Source organism: Corvus moneduloides, chromosome 6, assembly GCF_009650955.1.
Source record: "Corvus moneduloides isolate bCorMon1 chromosome 6, bCorMon1.pri, whole genome shotgun sequence".
Lineage (NCBI taxonomy): Eukaryota > Metazoa > Chordata > Aves > Passeriformes > Corvidae > Corvus > Corvus moneduloides.
In genome coordinates, this window is record NC_045481.1 from 6,971,977 (window position 1) to 6,984,621 (window position 12,645).

At 41.4% G+C, this 12,645-nt stretch overlaps 1 protein-coding gene across 6 annotated transcripts in view; it reads right to left on the reverse strand.

Moving 5' to 3' along the window:
- Positions 1–1,468: 1,468 nt before the first annotated feature.
- ESR2 (estrogen receptor 2) overlaps positions 1,469–12,645 on the reverse strand; it is a 34,857-nt gene continuing 23,680 nt past the window's right edge. For 4 of the 6 annotated variants that reach the window (XM_032112612.1, XM_032112609.1, XM_032112610.1 and 1 more), the window contains 4 exons: positions 9,798–9,936; positions 7,089–7,222; positions 4,811–4,985; positions 3,259–3,636 (listed from right to left, as the gene is read on the reverse strand). In XM_032112612.1, coding sequence (XP_031968503.1) covers positions 3,447–3,636; positions 4,811–4,985; positions 7,089–7,222; positions 9,798–9,936 — 638 coding nt within the window. In that variant the 3' untranslated portion in view covers positions 3,259–3,446. Of the gene's footprint in view, positions 3,637–4,810; positions 4,986–7,088; positions 7,223–9,797; positions 9,937–12,645 lie in introns of all 6 variants that reach the window. The other 2 variants (XM_032112613.1, XM_032112614.1) reach the window with 1 other exon arrangement.

Consider the following 12,645-nt stretch of genomic DNA (forward strand, 5'->3'; position numbering starts at 1 on the left):
CCCTGCCCATGGCAGAGGAAATGATCTTTAAGGTCCCTTCCAACCCAAACCATGACATGATTTTATGATAAAAGTCCAAACAAGACAAAAATTCTTACCTCAAAAGAAGATGATCACTGGTGACAGCTCAAATAGGATCAACAGCCAGCTTTCTGGGACTCACTGCATTTTTAGGCTCTGCTAAACCACAATAATAATGCAAATACAATAGATACCTTTCATACTCCCTAGGTCATCAAGAGTAAAATAAAAAATTCCAGCATTTAAAAGGATGCTCTCCTTTTACCACGATGATCCCTATATAGATCTACCAGTCAGTCAGCAAGGAATTAACATAATATGACTATGGAAATAAATACACATGCTTATTAAAAAAGTATCTTCAAGTGCTACCTGTCTTAGTTTGCTATTTTATAGCAGCACCCCGTTGGGCACTATCTCAAGGGAGAACGTTTCAACACATCTACATATCTTTCCCCCACACTCTCTTCTCTGTCTGGAAACATGACAGCAGTAAAAATGGGTAATTTGAAGGAAGACAGAGGTGTGAAAAAGATCTCACATTCCTGGAGACAAAGCATTTCACCTGTCTGAAACCATGTTTCTTTAGAAAAAGAGAAAACAAGGAAAAACAGCCAAGGTTGTTTTACCATCTGTCTCCAGTTCCAGACTTGAGAGAGAAAGCTCAAGATGTTTTCCTTATGTGTGCTGTTAAGAAGTTTGGCCTTCCTTCCTTCCTTTTCTTTTTTTTAACCCACGGCAACTGTCTGTCCTTCCTGAGCCAGGTTCACTCACCTCTGTGAACATCCCAGAACTGCAGCACAATTTCTCCAAGTAGCAGCAGCACCTCTGCCAGGTCCCAGCAGAAGCTGAGTTACAGCCAAGCAGTGAAGGAAAGTGATAAAACAGGTCCTGAGGGCTCCACTTGTTCACACTGAGACTGGAAAAGCCCCCGATATCCAAATGGAAGCGCAGCGTGACAGCTCTGCTCGGGGCTGGCAGGGACAGGGATGTGCTCCACACCAGCAGTGCAGCATCTGAGAGAGTCTGGGGGATCCAGACCCGAGACAAACCCAGCATCTCAAGAGACCCAGGCAGCCTTGTTCAGCCACTGCCACACACTCCCTGTGCTGTTGGAGATGTGCATCTTACCCTGAAGTGAACACAGCTACATTAATCCAGACTCCACAGCTGTTGACTTTCACTCATTTTAAAACACTGTTAGTAACTTTTAATAAAATTATGTTCAACAAGACAAAAAGTAGGTTAAAATCACATCATTTTCCTGTTTGCACTGTGCTAACAACACCATGTATGAACAACACCACGTGGCACAGAACTGCAGCATTGCCCTTTTACAGAGTCAATCCACAAATTTCTATTTAGAAGGTAATTTCATGATTTATACCCAGTCTTTCCCATTTTCTCTTCAGAAAGTTTGTTCCAAAATTGTACATAAATTCAGCACTTTTAAAGCAAAACAAACAAATCACTTAAACATTTATTTGAAAAACTGTATTAAACCAAAAGATTACACAGGATAAGGAAAACCAGAGAAAAAACAACACAACAGGCAATGAGGCCAAAACACAATCAAGCCGAAGAAATACTGAGACAGGTTTGTTTCACAGGAAAACATCTCTCAAAATGAAAGTACCAATAAATTCCAGACTGTACTCACATTTTTTCCCTTTTTTTCGTTGTAAATATTACACTTCTTTAGAAGGACACTGCTATATTACATTTTCTTAAAAACAATAAAAAGGCAGAGAGTAAAAATTTAGATCAGCAGCAGCATCTGGTATAGTACAAGATCAAACAGACAATAGATTTGTGTAACTCACTGAAAACTCTTTATGCACCTCCTATAAAAAATACTGTCCTTGGCTTAAAAAAACCACCAAGATTAATGGTTTGACTAATATTCAAAAACTGCAAATGGCATACTAATCAAAGTCCCTAATGAAATAGACTTATTGGCTCAAAATAGACTTTTGGTGTGGTCCCAATTTATTTCACCATAATGCCCAGAACATGCATGTGCTATATTTAAATGTTTCCATTTAGAGAGACAGTTACCAGAATGAATGATGCCACCCTGCTGATCTCTGGGGTCATCAGCCAGGCCATTTAATCAGTTTTTTTTACTCAGTGCAGCTTAAACACATGCAGATATCAGCACAAAAAGGAAGTTTAAACCACTACATCTTCAGTGTAATTCAAACAAGTCATCACACTTGCAAAGCAAAGTAGTGCTTTACATTATCCCCATCTTTATGTTATCTTTACATTTACCATTATCCCCATCCTCGCTCTTTGAGGGCTCCTATAAAGATATGAAGACCACAGCACAAGGTGCCATGCATGCTGAGAACAAGCAAGCAGCAAACCTCAGGGCAGCAGACAAAAACAGATCCCCATCCATGTTCCCATCCAGTGCCTCACCCCCTGCAAGAGGTTTTGGGTGGGCAGGACGTAATTCCACACACCAGTCAAAGGGGTGGGAAGATTTTGTTTCTAGCTGGTTTCGCAAGGCCTGATCAGCAGATCATATACAAACACAAACAGTTAATATTCACAGAGCAACCTCTTGTACCTAATTATTAGAATAGATTCAACATCATTAATAAATATATAAAACAACATGTTAATCTCACAGACAAAACACATTTCAAAGGTCGGCATTGGCTGAAATATCCAGATAATTTGGTCGTTGTTTAAAGCACTGAAGAATTATAAGCAGAAAACAATGTGTTAAGAACAGGCTCACAAAATACAAACTTAAGCTCAGTTTAAACTTTCTGCAGAGGCTCTGAACTGACCCTAGAAGCTATTTCAAATGACCTTCAAAGGGAGGCCCTTGCAGCCATTGCATATTTGAGAATAAGCTCCTTTTCACTGTTGTCTGTATCTCGGCACTTTATCTAGATCAGCTGCAGAGCAGGCATTCCCCAGGGACCAGCACACTGAGGTAAACATCTGTCCCAAATGATGCTGTTCTACACTTCACACCATCCAGTGCTGAAAGAGGACATTGTCCAGTCAGTGCTTAGAAGTCTTGCTCGGGGAGTCAGAGACCAAGGTGCTCTCTCCAAGCTCTGGCACAGGCTTCTTCTGCCATTTCAAACCTGTCCCTTTACCTCTCCCTCTCAGTTCTGCCTCTGAGAAGGAGAGGCAGCAATTCCCTGTCCCACAGTGCTGTTCTGAGGCTTGATTTCATAAGGTGCTTTTGCAGAGTCTCAGAAAAGGCACTATAGCAGTGCAGCTGCTACAATGTCAGAAACGCAGACAGAGACGAGCGCCCCATGGCCTCTCCCGAGACACTGATGTGCAAATCCAGAAGGGATGAGAACTCATACGTGGTCACACTTCTGCAGCCCCATCACAGCAGTTCTGTTTTCTCCCATAGCTCTGAAAAAGCCTCACATCTCCAGGTCTCAACACAATTACTGGGGTGCCCCATTCCACAGGCTGTCCCCAGGCTCCATTTGCTCCAAAGGGCCAAACTCAGGGTGTGTGGCCGGGGACTTCCTTTGCCCTCGGAGGGTGTGAGCATTCAACATCTCCAGCAGCAAGTCATACACTGGGACCACGTTTTTACACTTCATGCTCAGGAGATGCTCCATTCCTTTGTTACTGTGCAAGAGAACAGAAAATAACTCAGCAATCTGGTTCCAACAGTGCAGAGAAGAAAAACATGCTCATAGTTTCATAGGTTTTTTTTAAATTTGGGTTTAGGAGGATTTAGCTGCTGTGGTCCCTGAGATCACTTAGCACTATCAACAGTAACAACACCCCAATACTTGTTCACAGAATGCCAAAACAGCTCTTGCAAAGCTGTGATGTGGAGTCACATCACAGAGCACAGTCCAGGTGATGGCAGAGATCTGAGCCATGAGACAGGTTCAGGTCTGGCTGGTGCTGGAGCTTCTGCAAGGCCCCCTCTCAAACTCACCCCCAGTTCACAAATTGACTGTTAAAGCTGCCTTTGAGCAGTGTCAGGTTCCTGCTGCTGCCATCTGCTCTCTCAGGAAGCTTATTGCAAAGGTGGCCATTCCCTTTTCAGTGTCCTTATAGATATGCCCAGCTCTCCTTTGTGTACTCCAGCACGGTCCCAGGACATCTTCCCTGGACACACAGTTCAAAGTCAAGCCATGACACAGCTTAGTGAATATCTGGCCTCTGGGTAATAATTTAAAATGAAATTTAAAGCCTCTGTCTCTAAGACCCTGTGTTTCTCTCTGCAGTCCCACAAGCATAGATGAGCAGCTCAAGGAGGTCCAGGAACTGGCAGGGAGCAGAGGAGCCACTTCCCATGGGGAAAACAGGAGCCTGAGATGGCTGTAGCATGAGTCATTTGGCAAAAACCCTGTGGCTCCACAGAGAAGACTTTTGGTCTGGGAGAAACATGGCCCCCAAAACCCATTTTGCTCTACCAAAGCCTACACTGCAGATCAGTTTTGGAAGAGATTTTCATTTTGAATGGAAGACTTTTGATGGCTGGGCGGGCTGTTTTTCTGAAGGGCTCAATTTGTGTTATTGTTAAACATTTCAGGCAGACACATCATGAATAATTTAATGTAATAAGGTTAAGACAGCATTTTAGTATCATCACATCACTGAGTGCCAGCAAGCACTTGACTTTACTGCCTATTTTGTTGTGCTAGGAAGCAAAGCCTCACGGTGACAGAGGTGAAGAGCAGCATCAGGACTCCCTCAGGAGCGTTCTGGAGTTCCAGCCACCTCTTTTTTGCTGTAATAAGCAAACACTAACATAACACAAGTGTTACACACACTCTGTAAACTGTACCTGGCATGTCTGACATGAGAGAGGAGCATCAGCAAATTGGCCAGACGAGTTGTCTGCTGCTGTGAGGGAATCCCACTCTTGGCAATAACCCACACCAAAGCCTCTGTGACCGCGTTGAGCAGGTGGTGCAGTTTCCTGTTGCTTTCAGGTTCCTCTGCTGACAAGGGAAACATGCCTAACCAGTGAAGAGAAAGAAATATTTGCTGCTAATGAGGAAGAAAAAAAAGCTACAACTGTGAATTTTTTTAATATGTAGTATTTCAACACGATTAGAGAACATACATTCCTTGTCAGACTGTACAAATGATGCTCCATATGCCACATCCAGCCTGAATTTGATGGCCCCATCATTTGCAAAGTGAGCAATTCTCCCAAATCCTCCCAAGATGTGTTGCACACAGAGACTTCAGTCAGCTGAATGGAGGTGCTCTCCATTCTCCAGCATTTTTTTCCCCTGCACCTTTTTTTTTATTACATAGTATTATGCTTGTTCTAATCCCTTCTTGTTGAAAAATACTCTTTTTCCCTGAGTATATGGTAGGGAGGGAGGGAGAACATGTCAGTGACACTGCTCATAATGACCCCGCTGGTCATGGTCTCCCTCCAGATCACTAAGGGTGTCGTAATACAGCACATGTCTGCACTGAGAAACCTTGAAAGTCAGCAAAAACCAAAAAAAAAAAAAAGAAGATGTTTGGGGGTATGGACAAGGAAGAAAAGAAATCATCTTGAAGGACTAGAAACACACAATAACATTATTGATAAAGCAGAAGAGACGTGGGAAAAGGGAAAGATAAAACCACAACAGTCCCTCCTGAGATACCTATGGAAGGACAGAGCTCCAGAACACCTTGAAAATTAGGAGTAAATTATTAATTTTGTCAAGAAAGGAGAGTAGGAGAAGGGAAAGAAGAGATATTTTGAGATGTGAACTTTGAAGAAGACTGTAGGGTTTTGTTGGGGTTTTTTTGCCTGTATTTTGTTGTGGATATTTTGGGGGGGAAAACCCTGCTTTTGTTGTCTGTTGAAATAGTGTTATCCACACAATCATAGAATCATCTAGGCTGGAAAAACCTTTAAGATCACCAAGTCCTACCTTTGCTCCAGCACTACCAAGGCCATCACTAAACCGTGTCCCCAAGTGCCACATCTCCACCCCTTTTAAATCCCTCCAGGGATGGTGACTCCACCACTTCCCCAGGCAGCCTGTTCCAATGCCTGACCACCCTTTTGGTGAAGAATTTGTTCCTAATAGCCAATCTAAACCACCCCTGGTGCAGCTTGAGGCCATTTCCTATCATCATCGTGAAATCTCATTTCCTCTCATCATCACTGTGGTGTTCCAGCCACTCTTCCCCCAGCCTTTGTCACTGCAGGAGGTTTTTGTGGCCAAAGCACGGGACCCAGCACTTGGTCCTGTTGAAACTCGTGTTGTTGGTCTTGACACATCAATACAGCCTGTCCAGATCCCTCTGAAGAGCCTTCCTACCCTCCAGCAGACCAACACTCCAACCTAAACAAGCGGGCAGACAAATGGGATTTCAGCTGGACTGTTCCCCTTCAACACAGGACTGAGAACTGTGCAGCAGTTTCTTGCTGAAAGCAACAGATGTAAATAGTTTAGCTGCTATTTTGTTGTTGGAATTTTTTTTGGTCAACATTAACTACAAAATGTTCTGGGGAAAAAAAATCATTTTACTGCAGGCTACTGAACTAGCAAACACTTGCCTTGTGTAAGAGGCTACAAAGCAAAGCTCCCAAACTGGAACTCATCTTGCAGAACTGTTGAATACTTTCAATTGTTTCTAACCAACTCATTACCATTAAATAGGAACATTTAAGTCCCATTAATCATCACTCAGTTGAGTAACTAGTAATACTAGAATTACTAGAATTAAGAATTAAGGACAGGTTTTTAGAGCTGTACAGCAACTTTACACATGACTGGGATCCACAGAGATAGGAGCAAAAGATCCCTTTGGAAAGGACAGATCCACAGCCTGAGCCATGAGCCCCACCTTGTGAGAAGCTTTCAGACTTGGGGTGTTTCATGCTTTTCTTACAACAGGACATTGCCCTAAATCCAGCAAATTATACAGCTTAGAAGTTTCTTGAGCAAAAATCTTTACAATCTATCACACAGAACTCCTTTCCTGTTATTCTCTTCCAACAGTATTTTTTATCATTTGACATTTTGGGGTTTTCGAGGTTGATTTCCCAGCCACCCTCAAAACAAAGGGTACAGTTTGGTGAGTATTAGAGCCAAGCACATACTCACTGGAATTGAGGAGGATCATTGCCTTGACACACAGATACTCCTTGTGCTGCAGTTTCAGCTCTCGGAACCTCGAGGTCATGGCCAGGAGCATATCAAAGATCTCCAAAATTCCCTCTACGCATTTCCCCTCATCCCTATGGAAACACATTCAAAATGTTACCCAAAAAAGTAGAATTAAGGAACTGACTCAGACAGATAAAAGTCAAAGCATGAAAGAGGCTGCAAGAGGCCTATCTATCTCATCCTTAGGAGAATTTAAAAGGCTCTATCATGAAATCTAAATTGAAAATTACCCTGGTATGAAAGGTCAGCATTTATAAGAAACTGATTTTCTATTTAAAGTGCAAGCAGGACCATACGTATGATCATATTTCTGTATCCTCTCAGCCTGTATAATTCTGGATAATCAGCTTGAAATGCTGTAGTGCAGGGCACAGTACCACCTTGAATAACTTTCCAGCTTTGTTTCACAAGGAGTTACCACAACCAATAATATCATGTTTGTACCTAATGGAGGCCTTCAGGACTAGGTGAAAAAGAAAGACTTCCTAAAATAAGTTGCTTGAAATAATAAAACATTTTTAAATAATAAAACAAGTCTTGTACCTATCTCCTAGCATGTTTTTCTGTGTAGGTATTGAAAGGTATTTGGGGTTTTTGTGGTTTAGTTATTTTTTTATTTTCAAGTGTTTACAGAATGCAACTTTCTCCATTTTGGATATTAGAAGTGGTCCCGTTTTCTGATCTGAAAAACACACCAAACAAGTCATTCCAATGTGTTTAAAATTCAGCAGTGGCAAATTTCAAACCACTGAAGTTCCTGCTTCACTTTTTGTGTTAATTTTGTTTTAGATGTACTTGACTAAAAAAGTGATTAAGCTCTGCAACACAGTATTCAAAGGGAGGCTTTTTATACTATTTGTAATAGGAGATTTTTTTTCCTCTGTGGTGTTTTTAAGATGAGACAGATTTAAGCACAGCGGTGCAGGAGAATTAAAGAAATTTACCGGATTCCAAGAGAAAGGTGCTGAACCTCACAGCTGGAGGCAGGCACATGCAGATACCATCACCCAGGGGCAGCGGGTTCTGCCAGCAAACAAGTATTTTTTATTGCCCAGTTCCTCTGTTCCTCATAGCAAAGAGGAATATTAAGCTTTGGAGAACGACAGGCAGATTCAAAACAAGGACAGAGGTACCAGAGAAGTATTGCCTGCAAAGATTATGTAGGAAATGTATCTGAAGGCTCCAGGGAGACCTTAGAGCCCCTCCCAATGCCTAAAGGGGCTCTAGGAGAGCCAGAGAGGGGCTTTGGACATGGAGGGACAGGACAGGTGGGAATGACTGCAAATGGAAAGAGAGTAGGTTTAGATTAGATATTAGGAAGAAATTCGTGACTGTGAGGCTGCTGAGGCCCTGGCACAGGCTGCCCAGAGAGGCTGTGGATGCCCCATCCCGGGGACTGATCAAGGCCAGGCTGGATGAGGCTTGGAGCAACCTGGTCTGTGGAAGGTGTCCCTGTCCATGGCAGGGTGGTGGAATGAGATGATTATTAAGGTTCCTTCCAACCCAAACCATTCTAGGATTCTAAGTTCAACTAAGATAAAAACAATCAGGTTGCAGACCAGGTTCATATAAGGATGTCCTAAATAGAATTACATCATGCCCAGACACTTGTAAGGTCCCATTCTGCCATGTCGTGAGGAAATGAAGAAATGCATCAAGTATTCTTACTCTATTCAGTACATATTAACTCCCGAACAATTGAATGTATCATACATTTTCAGCAATTTCTGATCATTGCGCTGAACAGTGCAGCATGTCCTTGCATTGAATTTTATATGAGCAAATAATATTTATTTCCTCTGTTTTATAAATTAAATGTATTTATCTTATTAGCCAATTTTGCCTATCTTTATCTACAATGATAATTATTGATTCCAAGCCACAGAACTGGTGCAAATTTGAATTTTCCCAGGTTGAAGAGGCTAAAAGACATTTTAAGACTACCCAAGAGAGTAGATTGTTTCCCTGACTTCTGATCAATGTGAAGCTCAGGTCAAATCCTTCTAAGGTTCTGTAGAAAAACATCCTTACTAATCCATATTCTTCCTTCCTGGTACATGATACCACAGAGAAATAACCTTTAAACTTGAAAACACCCTGCTTTACCTTGAAAAAATATTCTTAGTATCCAACAGCAAGCTAGGGATCTTTAAATCTCTCTTGGCTAGTGCTCCAATGTTGTTATAGCTAACTATGAAGCCTGCTGTAGTGACAGGAACAAAAACAGGTGGGAAACCTATTTAAAATAATTAAAATACTGCCTGACACTATTTCTTTTTAAAGAGGGACATAGGGACACATGGACAACGTAGTGCAATGTGTTGCTGTATCTACAGTTTCAGCATCTAGAGACCTGGAACAAAGGGAACAAAACCCAAAAAGATGTGAAAAATGCAAAGAAGTTTCACACTCAGTGCCACGGAGTTCAGGAATTTGCAAGTTCAACAATGCTTTTTAAGCTTAGCACTCCTTAAGCCCCTGTAAGGATGTGGAACCTCAGGACATTATTGTTACAAGCACAAGCAAATGATATTGTTAGATGAAATATTAATAACATCTGCCATGTTTAATCCTCTTCCTCTTACAGTTCACCCCACCTTCAAACATGCTAATATGAAGTGTTCTCAAGAAATTTATTCCTCTTACCTGTCTAATACAAGGTCTGGTGCAAAAATCAGTTTCCCAGGATGGTCGATCGATCTCCACATCAAACCAATCATTAGAACTTCCATCCAGCAGCTCTCCAAGAGTCTTACTTGGTCATAAAGGCTGAGATCAATGAAGCCTAAAGTGATGAAAATAGCATAAAGTAAACCAACTTGTTAAATTCTCTGTTTTGATAAAGAAGAATGAGTATATGAGAAACAAAAAGAACCAGAAAGAACTACTGGTTGTGAGCACAAGGGAGCACTGACATCCAAAGTGCCAGGCTCCCATTAAAAATAGGAACAAAACCATTTGCTATTATCATTGCCAAATCTTCCACAAAATGTTTGGAATGAAGCAGAGTGGTGTTCTAGTGCCATCAGTCCCACACAGCTGGTAAAACTCAAATGACTGCAGAGTCACCTGCTTTATGTTCTCGCCCTAAAAGAGGAGAGATGTTAGAAAAATTATTGTGAGGGTGAGGCCCTGGCACAGGTTGCCCAGAGCAGCTGTGGCTGCCCCATCCCTGGGACTGTTCCAGGCCAGGTTGTTTGGGGCTCTGAGCAACCTGGTCTAGGGGAAGGTGTCCCTGTCCATGGCAAGGGGTTGGAATGAAGTGATCTTTAAGGTCCCTTCCAACACAACTCATTCCATGATTCTGTGATTTACTTCTCTACAGAACTTATAGCAAGGCCTCAGATAACACTGCAGCACAGGCAGAAGGCAGAGATAGTCACAGCCCACCTTTCCTATTCCCCTGCAAAAAAAAAAAAAAAAAAAAAAAAAAGACGACTGGGGAAAAAATAATGTCTAGAAGTCAAAAAAAAGAAAAAAAAAGGAGAAATAAAATTTACACACCCAAAACCAGAAGATCAGAAGTCTAAATTCTAAAAATACAAGTGGGAAAACAGACTGTTTAGTCAAGGAAGAAAATACAGATATGATGAAGAGTTGCTCAGTGATCAAAAACCAAGATCAGGCCACAGTTTTCAAAGCTGGGCTCCTTTAGCTCGGGCCCTTTGCAAAGGTGCTCCATTTTCAGATGAGCTGGCATCTCTGCACTGCATGGTGCCAAATCCTTACAGCCTGGCCACAGCAGCCAGGTTTCCTGAAGTTCTTCTCAGTTGTCCGAGGTCTTAAAATACACACAGTGAGTTTGGGCTGCCAAGGAATCTCTCTGTCAGTAATTTATACAAATGTTCCATGTATTTTAATCTTATTACACTACTCAGCTGGAAGACAGTCAGGGGCTGACATGAACTGGGCAGTGCTCACTTTTATCATCACTGAACGTGCTGCCTTTCTAAACTGGTACAGCCTTGCCTCTGATTTTATAAGAAGGGTAAACAGGAGCCTGGGAGTGGTACCTTCCCTCCTGGATTCCACCATCACAGAATTTACTACAGAATGCACAGCCAACAACAGATTATCTGCCACACACGCTCATCATTTAAAACTGCTTTTAGGAAAATATTCACAAAAGTGTGAAGTAGTATAAGAACAGACAACGTCAGTTTCCTGGGAAACAACAGCCCGAAGACAATTCAGAGTATATTTAAATAAATATTTGCACCGGCCTGTACTGATTTCTCTAGCATAAAGAAGGAATTACCAGGTTTAAAAACTCTCCCAGCTGAGTGAGGCATCTGCCCATGTCCCAACATTCAATCTACAGGTTCTTGAAGATACAGATTTATCACAGATGTCATCTGCTAAACTCACATTAGCAGCAGCAGTAGGAACTATGGCCATTGAGCACAGCTGTTAGTAGGACTCTACTTCTCCTTTTCCTAACAATCTCATGCTCCAAAGATCCATGACAGCAAACAACAACCTGAAGCATCAGAAGCCCCATTTAATTTCCTCCAGAGTACCTTAAACTACTACTCGTTCTGTGACTGTACTACGTCCTTTAAATTGTGAGCTCTGTGTACCTCATCATTTAATTAAAAATTGCTAAGACAGACAAGAAAAAAACTTGTACTGAATGTGTAAAAACTAGAAAAAGACAGACTGCTCTGGTCAGCAACACACTAGGTTGCATAATGAATCCAAATTTCAATATTGTGACAACATCCTATTGATTTGCAATGCGGGTTCAGCAATGAACCATGTTAAACTCTTTTAGACCAGGTCAACAAAGCAAAAGGCAATCATAGAAGCTGTGCTCTGCCACCTGACAACCAAGAATTAAAATACTTGGAATTCAGGAGGAAAAAATCCAGATGTCAGCTTCTATTTTACTGAACAACAAAAAAATACAATCCACCAGGCTGAAAGTACAGACGAAAGTACAGCCACAGAGTAAAATTCATAACAAAAGACTGATATTAAATATTAAATATGAAACCTCCACAAAATATAAACATGGTTTTTTCCTACTTAGGCAAAAAGTTACTGTTAATAGAAGAAGGAATTTTTTTATTTTTTCACTCCCAGTGAGTGTTAAAATAATATCCAATAATAACTTAGAGATGAAAATGGGCTTCTAACCCAGGTGCACAAAAGCAAATACTCAGCTTTTCAGAAAGTAAAATTACTGCTCACTGGGCCATTCGTCGAGAACTCTCTGTTTTTCCCTAAGACATTACCTCCAGTAACCAGGCAGGGATCAACATGATTACCTTCAGGCAAGAGATTTTGAAAAATGAAATTCCATATCCTGAGCTTTAGTCATCACAGGTTTTTTTAATGAAAAACAAAAAATCAATCCACACTGAAGTAAATGCTCCAGCTGCCATGTAATATGGCAGTGTCACTTGCAATTAGGTGCATATTAAACATTGCATCTATTTTTGTCATTGCTCTAAAATGCTGATTATTTCTGTCCTCTGTAACAGGAGTGTTC